The 20,046-nt window shown below is 41.8% G+C and overlaps 1 protein-coding gene across 12 annotated transcripts in view; it reads right to left on the bottom strand.

Moving 5' to 3' along the window:
• The window catches only part of Asph (aspartate beta-hydroxylase), a 209,783-nt gene extending 197,998 nt beyond the window's left edge, over positions 1-11,785 (bottom strand). For 11 of the 12 annotated variants that reach the window (XM_085839501.1, XM_029476159.2, XM_029476171.2 and 8 more), the window contains exon 1: positions 11,243-11,599. In XM_085839501.1, the coding sequence (XP_085695627.1) occupies positions 11,243-11,372 (130 nt within the window). In that variant the 5' untranslated portion in view covers positions 11,373-11,599. The other variant, XM_029476170.2, reaches the window with a different exon arrangement.
• Positions 11,786-20,046: the final 8,261 nt, after the last annotated feature.

Below are 20,046 nucleotides of genomic sequence, written 5' to 3'. Positions count from 1 at the left end.
AAGTACATATGTTCTTAGAATTCTTCTCAGCTCTATTGCTTATCAATAGGATTTCTGTCTTCTTAGCACAAACCTAAGAAATCCCATGAAAGAGGTCATCTCTGAGAACTTAGAAACACACACACATACATACATACACATATACACACACACACACACACACACACACACACTCACACACACACACACACACACACACACACGGACCTAGTTAGTCAGGCAGCTGCTATAAAACAGGAGATACAAAGACAACAAAATCACGTTATCTACAGTACAACAACCCCTAGCCTCTGCAGTGTTCTAAATAAGAATAAAACTATGGCCAAGGTCCCAAGTTTCAGGGTTTGGTTTTGGTTTTGGTTTGGGGATTTGTTTGTTCAGGTTTGGGGATGATCCAGGCACTACGCATGGTTTTAGATTGAGAACAGCTGAAAAGAAATCAGAGAAGAAACTTCAATCATGTCTTGGATCCACACCAGGTATTCTAGGCCTCTCTGGGTACTAGTTACAAACAGACTAGTCAGCCAAACGCCAAAAGAAATCTTAAAAGTTCAAGAAAATAAATTTTGTTTCACTCATGAAGAAATAAGTTCAACTTGGACAAAATAATTTCCCTAGTTCAAGTCATGTCTCATGAATAGGAAGGACAGGTGACCACACGGAGTCAACCGAAGTGCATGTCTGGTAGTAAATAGCCTAGCTTCTCACAGGCACCTGCAAATAGTCAGAGTCCTACAGAGGAGAATACAGTTCACACAAGAACCTCAAAAAGCATTCCTAGCTTAACAAATAATAAGCTTAACAAATCTTAAACCTTAATACTTACTGACTTAGCTTTTTTATTGTTGAGTGCTAGGTATAGAATAGTTACATTTTGTTTACAAGACGAACAATTAAAGTCACTGTGCTGGCTAGCTTTATGTCAACTAGACACAAGTTACAGTCATTTAGGAAGAAGGAACCTCGATTGAGAAAGTCGTCCACCAAATTCATTCACCCCATCCTATGGTCCATTTTCTTGAGTGATGATTGATGTGGGAGAGCCCAGTTTACTGTGGGTGATGCACAAGTGGCCACTCCTGGGTTCTAGGAGAAAGCAGGCTGAGCCAGGCTTTAGAGGCAAGACAGTAAGTGGGATTCCTCCGAGCTCCTGCCTCCAGGTCCCTGTCCTTGCTTAAGTTCCTGCCCTGACGTCCTTCAGTGATGGACTGTCACCTGACAGTAATCTGAATAAATCCTTCCCTCCCTAACCTGCCTCTGCTCAGGATATATTATCATAACAACAGAACACTAACTAAAGCAACCACACATGAAGTGTTTTCCAAAACTGTTTAAAAGCTAGAAAGGATTTTAACTCACAAGAAAAGTGTAACACCCACACTGAACAGGGAAAGGTGATGGCAAACCTCTGGAGAGGCCGCCTTAGACCCAGATTTAAAGGATGTTGGTGCACATGTGTGTGGGTTCGCATAAGAATGACCCCCCCCCCCCCCCCGTATGCTCATATAGTTGGATGCGTAGTCCTCAGGGAGTGGCACCACTTAAAGGATTGGGGGGTGGGGCTTTGTTGGAAGAACTCTCTCATAGGGGGTGGGCTTTGAAGCTTGAGAATCCCAAGCCAAGCCCATCCACGCTCAGTGCGCTCGCCTCGCCCTCGCCCTCTCCCTGTTGCCTGAGGATGCAGATGTAGAGCTCTCAGCTCCTTTCCAGCACTATGTCTGCCTATTCCATCATGTCCCCCACCATGATCACTGTGGACTAAACCTCTGAAACTAAGTCAGCCCCAATTAAATGCTTTCCGTTATAAGAGCCGCTGTGGACAATGTATGTCTTCACCACAAAGGAACATTGACTAAGACAATAAATAATATGATAATATTATAAATATTATAAATAATATGATTAGAGTCCCTCATCATGGTGGTGATGGGAAGGAAATACACTTTACAACCACTCTACTAAGGAGCTCACCAGTGTTTAATAAAAATTAAAACCACAGCAGTCCTATAATACAGCAACTACTCTTGGTTTTCCTCAAAAACATAAATACATACTTCTTACAGATCTTATATGTTTATAGATTGTTCTTCAAAACATTCTACACAACTAGAAATTGCTCAGGGATCTATCAGGAAGAGAGATCAACAAATTGTGCTCTGCTCACACAACAAAAACTAGCAGAAAAGGAGCAACAAGAAGAAAAGGAGCAGCAGTGGGGTAGTATTGTGTGCAAAAATGCACGTGAATCCCAAAAATATCCCACTAGGTCAAAGAAGCCATTTCACACAAAGTATTTACAAGACAGATTCCAAAACAGACAGGATTAATACGGATCTGTAGCTTCACCTGGTAGTAGGGAGATTAAAGAGAACTTTCCAGAGTAGTTGAACAGGTTGGCAAATTACATAGGTAGGTAATGTATTTATCTAAATTCCTTAAATTGTACACTAAAAATTGTATAATTCATTGTATGAAATTTTTAATTTTACCACAAAGGGAAATAAGACTATAAATGCAGAGTAAGTTCTCGATAATGGCAAGGAAGCAGAATGTCTGAGGGGAGTATCCTGACGTCTTCTTGACAAGTACATGACATGAAGCTCATATGCTAAATACCACTGCAGAGTCTAGGTAACAGTGTCAACTGTAACCTACAGTACCTACTGTAATTACTATAAGTCTACCCTCTTCTGACCTCTGGGCACCATACACCATACATACAATGCACACACATACATGTAAGCAAAATATTCATACAGATACAATAAATCTAAATAAGAATTTTAAAATACTTTGAAAATTATAAAGCATCACCAGAAATGGAGGTACCTGCCTATAATCTTGAAAATTCTGGAGACAAAAGCAAATGATCATGGACAGGAAGCATGGGCTACATGTCCAGCAAGTTTCAGGACAATATGAGCAATGAGACTGTGATAATAATAATAATAGTAATAATAGTAATAATAATAATAACAATAATTTCAAACCAGACAGGCAGTGGTGATATATACCTTTAATCCCAACACTCAGGAGGCAGAGGAAGGTAGACCTCTGAGTTAGGTGTTCAAAGCAAGTTCCAGGACAGGACAGTCAGGACTACAAAGCTAAACCCTGTCTCGAAAAAAAAGAAACACACACACACACACATAAAACCATCTCTAACAAAAGATATTTGTAACTTTTGGATAAAACTAAAAAAATTAAAAACAATATTTATATTAATCTCAGATACAAGACTCAATATTATAAAGATATAACTTGTCCCAAATTGTTCTATAAATTCAATATATTCTACCCAAAATTCTAAAAACAAATAATATTTATAAAACCTTGAGAAGGATGTTCTCTAGTGTAGAAAAAGGTGGAACACGGTAAGAACAGCAGTGAAAGGCTGTGTGACCTGTCCTTTCAGACACGGAGCCATCCTACACAGCTAGAGAGTACTCAGTGACATGGTCCTTCCCTCCTGGAACATGGCTCCAGGCTTATAAAAAGGTAAGACCGGTTCTACAAAGTCTGTATAAATACTAACTAAGGAATACATCCGTATTCATAAATACGGATGTATACATATCTATTTAAGAAAAAAAATATATTTAAAATAGCTCCTCCCCACCCCGCACTTGAACAGTGCATACACAATAAGTCAGTGCCTACTGCTCTTGAGATCCAAACACAAAAGAACAAAATTTCAGATATTTTATGATCTTACTTAAAAGGAATGTTACCCTCTCGGCCACAAACAATGTCATAAAACACAAACGCCCAAACCGTAAGTAAAAAAGAGTAAAATTCTATCATTGCTATAGAAAAAGTATCAAATTCTGTTGAGTAAAACATAGCACAGGAAATGGCAGCATAAACAATCAACAATGGAATACAGAAGTTCTTGACCTGCCACTCGAGCAAACAAAAGGCTTGGGTTGTGAAACACACTCTACAGTCAATACATGCACACACCAAAAGTAAAAACACCAGGGGATACGTATGAACAAGAAAGTCACAGAAGAAACAAAAACATCTCATCTTACTAGTACCCAGGAAAATGCAAACGTTATCCATGTAGGAGGGCAGGAAGCTGACAAACATTCAACTTTACCAAGAGTAGCAGCTAGAAAGAAAACTACTGTAATTCATTGCAGGTAAGATATTAATTCATATGAACACTTTGGGTTTAATAAAACACTCAATACCCAAAAAGGTTAATTCATGCTATGACTGAAACAATTCCAATCTAATTTCATAGCACAGGAAAATATTCAGACACATATAGAAAGGAGCAAACAGGTTTCAGTTTGGAAGGCGGAATGCAAAGGCACAGCAATCTCAGCCAGCCTGCTCGGCAGAAAGAGGCACACATACACAGTGAGGGATTGAGGACATGGCAATGAAGAGCACCGTAACCTGAGCAAGAACTACGTCACAAACATGTTTACTGCATGTTAAACAAGCACATGTAAAGCCTCTAAAGGCAGGCTTCTCAAGCAGTTTTTATCCATAATGCTAGCAATAAAATATTTCACATTTGGTGCTAGAGAGATAGCTCTTCCTGCACTTCCATGGGACTTGAGTTTGGTTCCCAAGACCAATGCCAGGCTGCTCCCCAGCTCCCACGGAGCTGATGCCCTCTTCTGACCTCTAAGGGCACATGCACTCATGTGCACATACACACAAACACAACACATACAGATAAGTAAAGGGAAAGTAACGCTTGGGCTGGAAAGACAGGTGGCTCAATGGTTAAGAGCACTGGTTGCTCTTCTAAAAGCCAGGATCAATTCTCAGCATCCACATGGTGGCTTACAACTGTTTGTAATCCTAGTCCCAAGTGATTTGATGCCCTCTACTGGCCTCCACAGGCACCAGGCATGAATATGGTGCACAGACATACATGCAAGCAAGCACTTGTACACATAAAATATTTTTAAATTTTAAATTGATCTAAAAACATATCTTTAATAGTAAATATATTTTAATCATATGTACATATATAAATATGGTACATGGGTATTTAGCAAGTATTGTGCAACATAACATTTTATAGGTTACATATATAGATTATATTAGCATGTATGAGACTGAATAGCAAAAATGTATAAGAATGGCTAGGAAGTGATCCCACAGAAGAAAATCCACAAGGTGGGAATGATTTACTCCTCAACATGTAGAGTGGGTACTGTTAAAGTAACATTTCAATAGATCCAGATCTAAAAGTACACACGTGTTTTATTTATGAGGTGAAAAGTGGTAGTTTCAAAAACACAAGTACTTGACACAATTTTAAAAATTAAGCCAGAAACATCTTATTAAAACTCATTTCAAAGCTGGGCAGTGGTGGTGCACGCCTTTAATCCCAGCACTTGGAAGGCAGAGGCAGGCAAATTTCTGAGTTCAAGGCCAGCCTGGTCTACAGAGTGAGTTCCAGGACAGTCGGGGCTACACAGCGAAACTCTATCTCGAAAAAAAAAGAAAGAAAGAAAGAAAGAAAGAAAGAAAGAAAGAAAGAAAGAAAGAAAGAAAGAAAGAAAGAAAACTCATTTCGACTCAAAGACTAAACTTCAACACTAGGTTTTGTTCAAGTAAAAGAAATGAACTACTCCCAGATAAGATTTGCATGGGAACCTAAAGTTTAAGAGGCTTGCAATATGCCGTTTTAGAATAACTAGAATTCAAACAGACACTGGAAGTTAACACTCTGCATATGGGCAGACATGACCTGAGAGATACAATAGCTGTAACATATTAACAATGACTGCCTGGCAGGGCAGCAACAGTTGTCAAGCCTATGGCAAACAGGGGTAAAAGCAAAGATAACAAGGTTGGTTATGGATTAAATTTATTTTATCAAACAATATTCTTCCACTTTAAAAACAAGGCAACCCTGGCTGCCTTCCATAATGAATGAGTCACTGGGTTTGATCTGTGGACATACACATAGGAAAAGAGTCAACATTTCTCCAAATTCAGCAAGAGCTCTGTCTATTGTTAAGGTTCTCCTCTGTAAGTGGTCAACACCTACATCCCCTTCCCCTTTCATACTAATCTCTGCTTGGACGCATAGAAACTACCTACATCAGGTGGTGGCACTTGTAAGATGAGCCAAGAGAATCTCAAGGGCAAAGGATACCCTGCATCCTTCAGCAGCTTTCCTGTAACTCTTCCCTTTAAAAGCTCGTGGGCCAAGGGAGCTTAAAAATCTCTCAGTCGAATGAGTTCTAACTTGCTTGTCTTCAGTCATCATGAATTTGCTTAGAATTAGTTCCATTCAATGGCTTGCTGTGAAAAGATAGGAACAGCAGCCGAAAGGAACCGTATCACATCCCTGAAATGCAAATGCCAACTGCACACACATGATCCAACACCCTAACACCAGAGGAACAGAAAATAAAGGTAAAATTACTTATAGCATCTGATAAACCACCGCCCAGGCTCCCCGAAGTACCAGCAGAGCTCATGAACTGGATCCCAGAATACACAGCTGCAGTGGGACACAGGGAGTGACCATCTCATCTCTAGCCTTCTCTTTCTGTTTCCGAATGGCAAAAATCTACCCATGAGTACAGTGTTGAACAGCTAGACACTGGGGCAGCAGATGGAGCCAGCCAGGCACCACAGGTTTAGGGACAGACAGCTGAAGCTTTCCTCAAATTATCCTGGGAAATTATAAATGGCTTTAAGTAATTTTTTAACTGACAGAGAAAAAATATACATATTAATTGAGTAACTTACAATGTTTCACCATGTACAATATGCAAATCAGGTAAAATATTCTATCTTCAAATATGATTTTTATAATGCAATTTTTGAAAATAATCTTATCTTGAAACACACTATATATTACTAGGAACTCTAGATACCCTATTATGCTAAATCACACTAGAATATCTTGGCCTTATCTAGCCATGCATACAGTTTTTCCTAAATGGGATTTCTCTAACAGCCTTTTGGACTCTGTTCTTGCTGGGGATGCAGAAGCAGCATATTGAAGATCCAGGCCAAGTCCTTCTCAGGACATTAAATCAGTATCTGGAAGAGCATCAAAAGAGCACATTGTATCTGAGCTTTACTAAGATACAGAATGATACAAAACGCTAAGAGATCAGCTGGCAAATAGCAACAGGAAGGCGGCTACACAAATGAAACACTTACAAAAATGTATCTAGTGCTTCAGAAAGTTACAATAGAATCTCCTGCAAAAGGAATCCTATATTTGAAACAAACATGTTACAGAGTAACAGTAGTACAGATTGTCAAGCAAGATGGATACTTTGTATTCTCTCAGGTTTTTCACTCTCTCTCACCATCAGCATGGACACGTGTACAATTTGATATGCATCGAGGCATATCAAATTGTCTTAGGCTATCAGAATCAGGAAGCAAAACAGAGAGTAAATGGATTGAGATTAGCGATGTCAGAGAGACTTGCCACATGGTTCTAAAACAAACAGAGGCCTGGGCTGTCAGATTCTTTGTTCCAAACTGCACTGCCTTTCATGAGAAAAACGGTATTTGTTGTTCCCTCTTGGGATCAGTGCACATTAACAAAATATCTAATACAAACTAGAAACAAAGAAGTTAGCCCACATAACCATGGTACTACTATTAACTAGCAGAAAATGTAAACCTTATCTATTTATTTTCGAATAATCTCCCAGCCCATGGTATGGTTGCAAAGAATTCCCTCCGAGTATCTTAAAGAACTTGTTTTCATATGATCTGGCCAAGCTAGAAAAACAGTGCTACCAACACAACAAACACATACAATTCTTGTAGTGAGCAAATTATGGGCTTCCTAGTTTTCCATCCTTAATTGGCTGGTAGAGTATTAAGTCACTGGCCCTGATTGATCCCCTTGGTTAAGTAGAAAAAAACTGTGACTGGGCCCCCTTCTTTCAAGAAAGCCAGGACACATTCAGCAGCACACTGTATACATTAGCAACCTAAGAGACACAGAAAGATTATGGAGGCTGGGGAATGATAAATTCGGAAGTGTGTTTCCCAATGACCAAAATGCATCAAATGATTGTGTGAATTTATATTACCAAATGTATACGGACATATTTCATTCTCTATAAGTCTTAAGATTGTTCCACACAAAGGCTTATTATTAAATTTCTTGATCTGTTAGATATCTTGAGAGAATTGAACACCAGTAGATAAGAGTTCCTGGGTAAGTACAGACTGATTAAAATAGTTTTAAGATCTAATTGCCATTATATAACTTGAAGCTTCAAATTCGGAGGAGAAACATGTTCTACAGCGACACCCACTGGTAAGTGGCAGAATAAAAGCAAGCCACAGCCAAAAGAGGCAGTAAGACACTGGCCACAATGGTGATACACTGCACAGACTCCTCTGTACTGTATCAGAAACCCAAAGACAACCATGTCCCTCTTCCTCAAACACTTTCCCAATCAGTAAATGTGAGAAAGACTTTTCACTGGCCAAGTAATAGTGAAGCACACTCTATGAATGAAATACCTGTGTTCAAAACCCCGGCCAGGTAAACCACATTTTATGTGCACGTTAAACGTAAAATGTCCAACTCCTTTCTTCTGTATTCTAAGGAGCAAATTGAAAAATGTAAAATGAAATTCTACTTTATCATTTCTCAGCTGAGCTGAAGAAAGTGGAAAGCAGACACATGCTTTAAAATATTTTCTCTATAGGTGAGCTTTATAGGTCTACCATCCCCCATAATACTTTTATATAATAACCTTAGTACTAAAGAGATGAGTTGTGAGGCCAATGTCACCACTGATATCAGATCCTCAATGTTAAAAACTTAGTGTGTACACTTTTCAAAGTATGATTTTTAAACGTGCTACTTTAACCATATAACCTTTTAATCAAAGGCCTATTAGTTAGACAAAAGCACAAATTTCTGCAATGACTGTAACTCTACCTGGGACATGCCAGAAGAAAGCTTGATAAACTACTTCAACTCCCAACCCCTATAAGATCTGACGTGTTCTATTTAAGAACCCACAATTCAAACAGTGCAGTGTAATGATGAGCAACAGAAAACCTGGCTTTTAGTTGATGCTCTTCTGTCCTACCTGGGTTTCCACAGGCCAAGCAAGACCTTTAAGCATTAATTTTCTCACCTTATGTAACTAGAAGACACTAAATGTCACAGCAATGTAACTGCAGCTACGGACTCCCCAGCAGTTAGAGTTGGTTTGCATGTCCATGTCCCTACCTCAGTGGCCACATACAGTAACTTTGCTTTCAGTACCCTGTTTATCTTTCAGGTGTACCCTGCTGTAAGAAAGCAATAAACAGAACCATGCTTCCCATTATAACGGTAACTGTTTAGCACAAAGGAAGGAAGAGTTTTGGTTCCCACCTGGGGTGCCTTCTCTTTCACCCAATCAGAACTCAGTAGTTACTGAAATAGTTATTTCAAATAATGGCCTAGGAAGAATCATGCACTCTGTGTACTTTAGGCTTGAATTTGGGGGTGGGGTTTAGAACACAGGTGTTTCATTCATTATGAATGAAATTGTGCTCCATTATAGTTATGTCACTCTGAAATGTGGGCAAATGATAGAATAAGGTACTATACACCCTAATGATAGAATAAGGTACCATACATCCTAATGATAGAATAAGGCACTACATATACATCCTAAGAATACAGTAAGGTACTATACATCCTGGGTTTCCCAACCCTATCAGCTGACTGTAACACTGGTTCATTTATCGAGGGACGGTGCACACTCTCTGTGCTGACAGGCCTCATAAGAGACTTCCCTGGACACAATCAGTTGTCTACTCAAGGGTGTAAAGGAGAGTGATGAAAGACTAGGATGTAGCTCAGTGGCTAAAGCACTTCCCCAGCACACACAAAGCTCCCAGGATAGCAGCAGACGCATTTCACTAGGCAATAGCTACAGAAAACATTAAAATCTTGCTCATTAGCTTTCTCCTCAACATTCAGTAGGCTCTGCTCATTCACATACTTCAAATCTATGCTCCAACCACAAAGCAAGGGCCCTGCCGATGTCAGATTAGCTGATTTAGGAGCCAGAGAGCCAGAATGTCCTTTTTACCGGTATTGAGGTGAATTAATTACTACAGTGGCCTTGGACCTCAAACTGTGTACATAGAGTTCTTTCCATTAAGAATACAAACAGCTCTCAGAATGTTAATGTGTACAATGGATTTAACTGCCTAACTTTCCCCATTTACATTTATTCATTCATTTTCTAATCAAATATTTACTGCACAGCTATTAAGGAAAAGAACGATTCTAGTTGATAATGGGAAATAGAAGAAAGTGAAACAAAGACAATATACATGAAGACAGAATATACATGAAGACAGTAAGTGCTATGAAGAAAAACCATACTTGGCTCATCTATCTTCCTGACATATACTAATAAAACCATAATCATCCAATCTATATATGACATATAATAATGAGCTGCCCATAGACCAAAGCACAGAATCTAAATCATTTCCAGTGATATTGAGAGCTCACATTCAATACACATGTGTGTTCCAGTTCCAATATTCTAAATATGAGTCAAAGGAAATATAAAAGAAACCGAGAACCGGTGAAATCTGACACGAAACAGATTTAAAACATCTGTTCTCCACTCTGCTGGCTAAGCACATGGAGAAGAAAGGTGAATAACCAGTAGGGTTTTTTGTTTGTGGGTTTTGGGTTTTTTGTTTGTTTGGTTTGTTTTTTGGTTTTTTTGTTTTGTTTGTTTTGTTTTTGAGAAAAGAAAAAGGAGGCACAGAGAAAATCCCTATAGTACTTTATGATAGCCCTTTGTATTTTAAAAGGCAAACGCAATACATATTAAGAAAACTAAACAAAACTCCTTAAAATAACTTGCAAGAACGATGCATCAAGTCTCATCCCGGCCCTTGAATACACTCCTCCAAGCCGTTCCTCAACGCTGCTGGTCAGGCTGAAACTTTCTCTGACTTTGGCTCAGGGTCAAGCGCCCCGAAATCTGCAAAAAGATAAAGGGCCCTCTACACCCAGCTTCCATCAGGAAAGGCAAGAAAGGACCGGCCAATGCTCGGGCAGGCTGGTGCTAGGGGTCCCCCTCCGGCCGATTCTGCTCCCCCGCCTCCCCGCCCGGTGAGCGCGGCCTCGCCCCGCGCACACAGGAGCCTCGCCTAAGGATGGAGAGGAGCGGCGGACGTAGGATCAGACCAGACCTGCAGCGCCCACCCGGCTCCCGCCCGCAGCCAGGGCCTGGCCTGCGGGGACTCTGACCTCTCCGAGCCCCGGGGCTACTGCTGCTACCGCTGCTACCGGTGCTCGGGCTACCGCTGCCCGAGCCGCTGCCGCTGCCGCTGCTGCTGCTGTTGCCGCCGCCGCCCTTGGCGTTCTTGCGCGGGGCCATCGCGAGCTGCTCCGGGGACTGCAGAGAACCGGGGCCTTGCTGAGTGCACTAGGGACACCGGGGCTCCGAGACTCCTGCAGCAGCGCCTTAGCGTCCACTGCGCTCGCCGCGCCTCGGACGACTTGCACCAGCGTGCAGCCGCGCGGTTAGCCTCGCGTGCGCCCAGCCTGCGACTCCTTAGGCTGCCAAGAGCGCTCAGCTCTCCCCGGCCTCGGCCCCGCCCACGCCAGCCTCTGCCCACCCACCAGATCTGAAAGACGCCAACACGAGCCAATCCCGAGGACCGCTGGCAGGGGGCGGGGCAGACTACGCTCCCCTGCCCTCCTCAGGCCAAAGCTTGTCTTTTGCTGCGCAGTGGCTGCAAAGCCCCAGCGGCTTGTGGCTTTCTAGTCTGCCTTGATCCTCTGGAACGTGGCAAACGTGGAAGCCGGCAGGACTCTCGCGAGCGTTGGTGTTCTGGCTCCAACGGGATGGGGCGGGTATGAGGGCGGTGCCACCTCTTGGCTTCTTGGGAATTTGGTTCCGGTGCCTAAGTACGACCAAGGGTGCAAGCCCTCTCTTCGAAAAGGATTTGCCACAGTTCCGCCAGTACACTGATTGTTGATCCTTCCAGTGTCAAAAATAAGGATTTGTGCCAGCAGTATTTTTGGAGAACCTTTAGTTAAGACATTAAAATGTTAACATGACTCAAAAACCCTATTTTCTTAACCATGCAGGACACTCTCACCACACTAATACCTAGAATTTCTTCATGTCCCCAGCCATGGATCTCCTATGCTTGTGCAGTGTACAGCGTCGGGATTGAGAACTGAGTATTCAAAATAAAAATGGCAACAGCTGGATGAACCAGCCAAGGTCCAACAGAGACCATGATCATTTGTTACCAACTGCCCACGTGGTGTCTGTGGGTAACAAAAAAAAAAAAAAAAATACATTGCTGTCAATGTCGAGATCTTCGAGGAGTTCTTGGAAGCAGCCCCTTGCAGAAGACCCAGAGTGGCCACTGCTGTGGGACGACCCCTTCTGAGGCTGCAGTTTCCTCAGCCACCACTGACCATTGTTAGTGTCCACTGGCCTCTGCCTTGTCAGCTGCGAATGCTGGGTACCGCCCGGGGAAAGAGTGGAACCCATTGAGGGCAGCCTCACAGAACAGGGAAAAAGAGGGCCTCGTTTTCACACAGCTATGAAGGTGGGTGCTGCAGTCCATTTTGCATTTCTTTATCTCTGAGCCTCCTCTGCATCCAGGAGTTCTCTCCCTTGAATACAACTTCTAGCCCACAGAGGACATTCTTTCAGCAGGAAACAATGATGGGAATGGGGAGAGGCGGAGAGGCAAATCTGATCCATATCACTTAATGTAAGATGCTGATATCTACACTACAATAGATAAATAACTCTCCATCCCCAAGATAAAAATTTTAATTACTCACAAAACACTATTATAGAGTTGATGCTTTAGAGGTTCATTCAACCTTAACTAGCTTCCACAAATGTTTTAATCCCTTGTACTGGCTGGTTTTGTGTGTCAACGTGGCACAAGCTGGAGTCATCACAGAGAAAGGAGCTTCAGTTGAGGAAATGCCTCCATGAGATCCAGCTGTAAAGCATTTTCTCAGTTAGTGATCAAGAGGGAAGGGCCCAGCCCATTGTGGGTGGTGGCATCTCTGGGCTGGTAGTTTTGGGTTCTATAAGAGAGCAAGTTGAGCAAGCCAGGGGAAGCAAACCAGTAAGTAACATTCCTCCACGGCCTCTGCATCAGCTCCTGCTTCCTGACCTGCTTGAGTTCCAGTCATGACTTCCTTTGGTGAGGAACCAGCAGTGTGAAAGTCTAAGGTGAATAAACCCTTCCTCCCCACACCCCAACTTGTTTCTTGGGCATGATGTTTTGTGCAGAAATAGAAACCCTGACTAAGACACCCCTTATTCCCAGTTGGTGGTGCTGGTTTGGGGAGCTGGGGAATCCTCAGGAAGTATGACCTGGCTGCCCAAAGAGGCCACTAGGAGCAGACCTTTGAAGGTTATTTTATTAGTCCAGGCCCTGCTCTCCTGCTGCCATGGGTTCACATTGCCTCTGACAGTGGGGGCTGATGTTATGCCTTCTCTGGTCTGGAATGTGAGCCTTAGTAAACCTTTCCACTCTTAAGTGATTTCCTTTGGGTATTTTAGTCACAGCAATGCTAAAGTAATGAATGTCCCAGAGTTGGTGATAGAGAGGGGATGTGAACTCAGACTGCATGCAGAATTACCTCCAAATTATCCTTCCTAGAAAAGATCTACTGTTCAGTTGAGAATATCTTACTTGATGCCCCTGTCCTGCAGCAGAGGCTTCTGGGATCATCTATACCCTCCCTGCAAAGACAGACCGAGGCCTGAGTGTGGACACTTTTCATAGGTCACAGTTTAGGGAAGTTAGATTTTACTTTTTTGAACAGCTGTCTCCAAGGAAAAGTGAGGCTTTGTTCCTTCAGTCCAGAAACTAAGTCTGGTATGGCTAGCAATAGGGACATAGTCACATCTCCACTCCATTCTTCCAGGACTCTGAAGAGTTTGTTCCCCTTTCCTTGAGAAACCTTCATTCAAGCAAAACCAGGATTTGTGGCTGCCCTACAGAAAAGAGTTTCACAGTGATCCAATAAGAAACCGAGTTGGAGATTTTATTAAAAGGGGCTTTAATATAGATCTTAAGTAGGGGGCTTATTAGAAAAAATGATGCTGCGGAGAGAGAAAGATTAAGTACCCGCAACAGGACAAGTACAGACTTCTCAAAGGAAAGCTGCAACTGGGGTTTTTTTCACAATGGGTGTGTATGGGATGTGGGTTATAAGCCAAGTTACATCTAGAGGTTGCTAAGAAACAATTTCCTTCTTTCTAATATTGTCTAAAAGCCATAAGTCACAATTGTGTTAAAAGTTAAAGATTTTGTCTCAGTAACAAAGTTGTACAGTGCGCTTTCATGAATGACATCATCTAAGTCTAGGAGAGGGGGTACTAGGAACATAAAGGTACCCATCACTTCAGCCCTAAGTAGCACAGCCTAACTCCTGCCACATGCTTGACTATGAGGACTCCAGGAATGCATCACTGGGACCTAAGTGAGCATCCTTGATAAGATGCCTTTTGGTGAGCTGGAGAGATAGCTCAGCAGTTTAGAGCACTAAACTGCTTTGGCAGAGGTCCTGTGTTCAGTTTCCAGCAATCGCATGGTGGCTCACAAGTGTCTATGATGGGATCTGATGCCCTCTTCTGTCATGCAGACATACATGCAAATAGAGCACTCATGCACAAATAAATAAATCTCAAGGGCAACAACAAAAGATGCCTTTTGGAAAATATGCATTGTCTCATTGAGATAGGATGTCGACTGCCCGATGCGATGTTGTCTTACAGGAACAACCATAGCTCCTGTAAGTTCAAGAACACAGAGGTCTCATGTCCAGCAGACTTTGTTTTGTTCCGGTCCCTAAGACCATTGTTTCTTGCAAACCTTCTGCCTCCTCTTCCTGTGTGTTTGCCCTATGGTTGTATGGATGAGATAGATGTCCCATGTAGGGGTTAACATTCAATAGACACTTATTTTCTGCACTTTGACTGTTGTTTCTACACTAACCACACAAAGAAACTTCTCTGATGGATTTCTGAGAGGTGAACCAAATACAGGTATAAACAAGAAAGTTTTAAAGCTTTCTCTACTGACAGTATTCTCCCCAAAAACAGTTTCTCTCAAATCAGTTATAGTTAAATAAATTAGTAAACTGGCATTTGGAACAAAAACCTGTTTCACTTACTACAGACAAGATAAGCTTCTAAATAACTTCCTTATGAAAAACATTGAAGTAATGGCTATTGCTAGGTAATCAATAAAATTAACATACTATTCTTAAGCCTTGAAGGTAAAGCTAAATAGTCTTACACATAGGCAGAAAGCCAAATGTTAAAGAGTAACAGTTAATTTCAACCCCAGTCATATGAGATATATAGAAGGAGATACTCTGGCTATTTAGCTGGAGTTGTTAAAAAGTAACTCAGATGTAGAGAATAATGTGGAGAAACTCAAGAATTCGATTTGTAAGATCATTTTACTCAAAATATACAGTTCCTGTAGATCTAGTGAGTCCCCTCTTCTCTCCGCTTCTCTCTCTCTCTCCCTCTCTATCTTTCTCTCCCTGTGTGTGCGTGTGCGTGTGTATGTGTACGTGTAGTATGTATGTTCATGAAAACACCATCCTCTGAGACAGGCCTCCTATGCAGAAGGGAGTATCCTGAAACTAGCATCAGTGATCTTCCACTTTCACAAAGTCCAACTGCATAAAGAAGCTGAATTTCCCTTACAATTAAAACTGTTATTGCAGTCGACCTGAATCCTTCATAAGTTACATGGAATTCATATTAGCTCACCCCCACCCTTTTTGTTTTGCAACAATATTATGCTAACTTAAATCTATTCTGAAAGTTCATGAGCACATGACAAACTATTGAGCCTGTACCAAAACAAAATTCTAGGGAACAGTGCCAAAGGTCCTGGCAGTGTGAAACTAACAGGGAACATCAGTCCTCCACAGGATAATAAGATTTCATTACTCTAAAGATATCTATTAATATACATGAAATACCACTTATTTTCACTTTAGGGAATGCATCATTATAAATTTTATATTGTAAATATGAGGTAGTATTTCTGAATATTTTTGTCCTTCATGGAATTGTTCTAGTGCTTTTCATTTCTCTCTCAGCAGATTTTCTGGAGTTAGAGATAGTTATAGCCTAGATGATCCCCAAAGCTGCCTCTGCTGGGGCCAGAGAGCACATTAATCTGTGAAAGTTCAGTAGAAATAGTCTCTGAGCAGCTGCCTCACAAATAATAGAAGGTGGTGGGTATTTTCCCCTCTGTTTCTCTAAGTAATCACATTGCACTTAATTTTTCTAGCTATAAAACAAACAAAAACTGAGGAATGCAGTTACAGAAACATACGCATGTAAAAGCAGTTGTATAAGAGTCTTTGTATAGGTGCATCCAAAGAGATTTTTTAAACACCATTTTCTTCCAAAAGTTTGAGAAAATTGAAGTGAAAAATAGCTTGAGATGGCCCTTAGGCCTAACTAAAGGCAATCTGGGTTACAAACAGTAATGAAGACATGATAGAGTCTAACCACAGCCCACGAGGGAGGCCGGTTGCCATGTTTACCGAGCTGTGGTTAAGACATTGTCCAGAACACAGCACAGCTGGCAGCAATGGCTCTATGCTGTGCCTTTTGTATTTACCTTCTTTCTGGCTGAGGATAGCTTTCCCCAGGGCCCAGGGCCACACTTCCTTTCCCTTGTTAGCTCAAGCTATGCAGTATCTCCCAAGCTGAACACTCTATCCATGCTGAGCCATCTATGTAAAGGTTAAAAGCATTGTCCACGAAACACAGTGAAGCTGACATGAGAGCTGACATTTGACATTGACCTCATAGAATAAAATATCATTCGACAGAAAACGTCTTTGCAAACAGCTCTCAAGTTGAGAGCTTGCATAAGCACTACTGACATAACTCACTGATCCATTCCTGAACTGTGGGCAGCCACAAATAAGCTGTAATGAGAAATTAAAAGGCAAGCATGGGAAGAGAATGAAACCAGTGTGTAGCAACCACTCAAGACCTAGAGGAGCCTCTGAGAACAAGCTGTATTCAAGGGATTCCTACCGAAAATGGGAGATCTGACTCATTAGAAACACATAAACTGCCAACTCTTTGCAGTTAGAGTGAGTGCCTCACAGCAGTGCTGCTGTTCCCAATCAGACCAGCGCACAGCAAAGAAGATAATCTATGACTGGCATAACACAGAGTAGGAAGCAAAAGGCTTATCTGGGCTAAGTGTTTGCCTGGTAGTTGTTCTGTTATTGTTGTTTACCTGTTAACTCTTTCAAATTAGAAAATTAGTCCAACATTGAACTCTACTATTGTACTGGCTGGTTTTGTGTGTCAACTTGACACAGCTGGAGTTATCACAGAGAAAGGAGCTTCAGTTGAGGAAATGCCTCCATGAGATCCAACTGTAAGGCATTTTCTCAATTAGTGATCAAGGGGGAAAGGCCCCTTGTGGGTGGGACCATCCCTGGGCTGGTAGTCTTGGGTTCTATAAGAGAGTAGGCTGAGCAAGCCAGAGGAGGCAAGCCAGTAAAGAACAGCCCCCCATGGCCTCTGCATCAGCTCCTGCTTTCTGACCTGCTTGAGTTCCAGTCCTGACTTCCTTTGGTGATGAACAGCAGTATGGAAGTGTAAGCCGAATAAACCCTTTCCTCCCCAACTTGCTTCTTGGTCATGATGTTTGTGCAGGAATAGAAACCCTGACTAAGACAACTATTTAGAGTTGGTTGGGGATATGTGTTTGCATTGAAAGCTTGGTAAATGTCACATACGTTATTGTATACTAACAGTTCATATTTCATTCCGAGGAGAGCTGTCCAGTAGAAAAAAAGGATCGCTTCATGTACTAAAAGATGTTGGACTGTCTCTTCAGTGTGAGGTCAAGTCTCAGGATAAACACTTCTCAGGAGTAGAGACTGTAAGCTACAATGTTCCCTGACTGTGCTTCCTTGAGCACATGTGTATTAGAAGTCTCACAGCACGGCTGACATGGGATTCACATGATCAGCACCGAGTGCCAATGCTTCAGGCTTCTATCACCTGTGCCTCAAAGCCTCCAGGATAACTGCCTGGATGACTCATGCCCCTTTCCTCTGCTATTTTCTAGTGGTTTCTCCTTCTTAACTAGTCCTGAATATAGCCTGTATTTGCATTCTGGCACATACAGGGAACGCAATGAAAAGGGTCTCAGAGCACAGTGCTCCCCACTCCACTGAAGCCCCTCATGTTTTTTACCCCTTTCCTCTGCCCTGCCATCAGTGCACTGGGAGCTAAAAGGACTTTTCTTGGTTGATCTGGTAAGCAGGTTAGAGGTTCTGTAATTTCAGGCATCCACCTCTTTCAGCTAACAGGAAGCCTCTTTGATCCTACAGCCACCCCCAGAACTCACTGTCAAGGTGTAGATTGCTGGGTTGGAAAGACCTGAGGTTCAGCATGACTGGTAGAAATTTTCCTAGCTCTGATCGTACAACTTATAGCTCTGCAGTAAGGCCATGCCAGAGATCCAAGCCAAGAAAACATTGGCAACTGGGAACTGGGACTGGAGAGTTTAGTAATAGGTGGTAGAGCAAGGCACTTGAGGCAAGGAATCCCATCACTCTCAAACCCATGCTTTCCTCAGAGCAAACGCATCACCATGCCTCATCTCCATTGTTTTCTAGCAGGAGGACAGACACTTCACCATCACCTGCTGACAGTCAGCAGGGTTTAAAGTGATTAAGGAAAGAGCCCAGGCTTTCTTCTTTGCTTCCTCTCCTATCCATTTTATAGGTGGGACCTTGGTCTAGTGAGAGCAAAAGAGCAAGCCTTTGTGCTGTCTCTTCTTATACTGGTCAGTTCCCAAAGCATTTTGGACTGAGGGAGGACTCAGTTCCATTATCATTTTGTGATTGCTGGGAACACACACCCATTATATTCTGGTTGACTGGACAATAATCAAAAAAAAAAAAAAAGAGGAAGTGCCATTTTTCATACTTCCCATGGTCCTGTGATATCATTCTAGTGACTAGGACGAAGGGTCAGTTGCTTTATCATGTTTCTAACTCTTCCTATCCTACTTCTCGTACATATCTTACTTCCTAATGGCCAACTCATCCCACAGATACCGGAAATATAATTCAAAGCACTTCTGAGAAGGTTTGCAGAAGTTCTTGACTTACCATATGGCTCTATTGGGCACTGACACCACAGGTCCTTCTTTCCAAAGCACCACACAGCAGGACCACAGGCTCGGGGCACTGCACTGAGCTGCACTTCCGGAATCCCCAGCAAACCCTCACAAGTCTCTCTCTACTCCGTCTCTTCTCTGCACTGGAGATTTGGGAAGGTTTTTCTCTAACACTTGGAAGGCTTCATTGGTTGCCTAGGAATCACAGAGCATGTGTTCACTGACTTTGCTTAAACAGTCAAGTTGGATCCCTTTTTACTCAGGTCCAAAGTATTTCCTGATAATGTAAGACAAAAATAGGCGCTGTGTGTGTGTGTGTGTGTGTGTGTGTGTGTGTGTGTGTGTACACGTGCATGCATGTGTGCATGTTATTGTTGCTTGTGAGATTTGAGCCATGGTTACTAACCATGTAGCTATGATATTGTCAGGGTTTTAACTTTTTTGTATAATGACCCTTGTCTTTAAGAGCTAGATGTTTATTTTACTTTTGAATATATGTGAGATTATATACTATATATATGTATATATATATATATATATATATATATATATATATATATATATATATATGTATGTATATACATAGGCATTACTATAGCCCTTTATATGAACTTGCCCTACTTGTATTACTGTTACTATGTAAGGACATTTCCTGTTTTAGCTTCTTAACATACAAGGTAATAAATTCATTACAGCATTTTACTATATAGTTTGTTTCTCCTAATGGTCTTCCTCCCTCATCTCTCCCATTTCCCTGCCCCTAACATTAGTACCCTTCCACCCCAATATAATGGATTTTTTTATTTTCATTGTATTTATGTATGATGAGGATACCCATTGTGTATGAGAGTAGGTGTGTGTGTGTGGGGGGGTGCTCAT

The sequence above is a fragment of the Mus caroli genome, unplaced genomic scaffold (assembly GCF_978045245.1).
Source record: "Mus caroli unplaced genomic scaffold, Mus_caroli_1 scaffold_6, whole genome shotgun sequence".
NCBI classification, from domain to species: Eukaryota; Metazoa; Chordata; class Mammalia; order Rodentia; family Muridae; genus Mus; species Mus caroli.
This window is presented reverse-complemented; position numbering and strand designations above follow the sequence as displayed.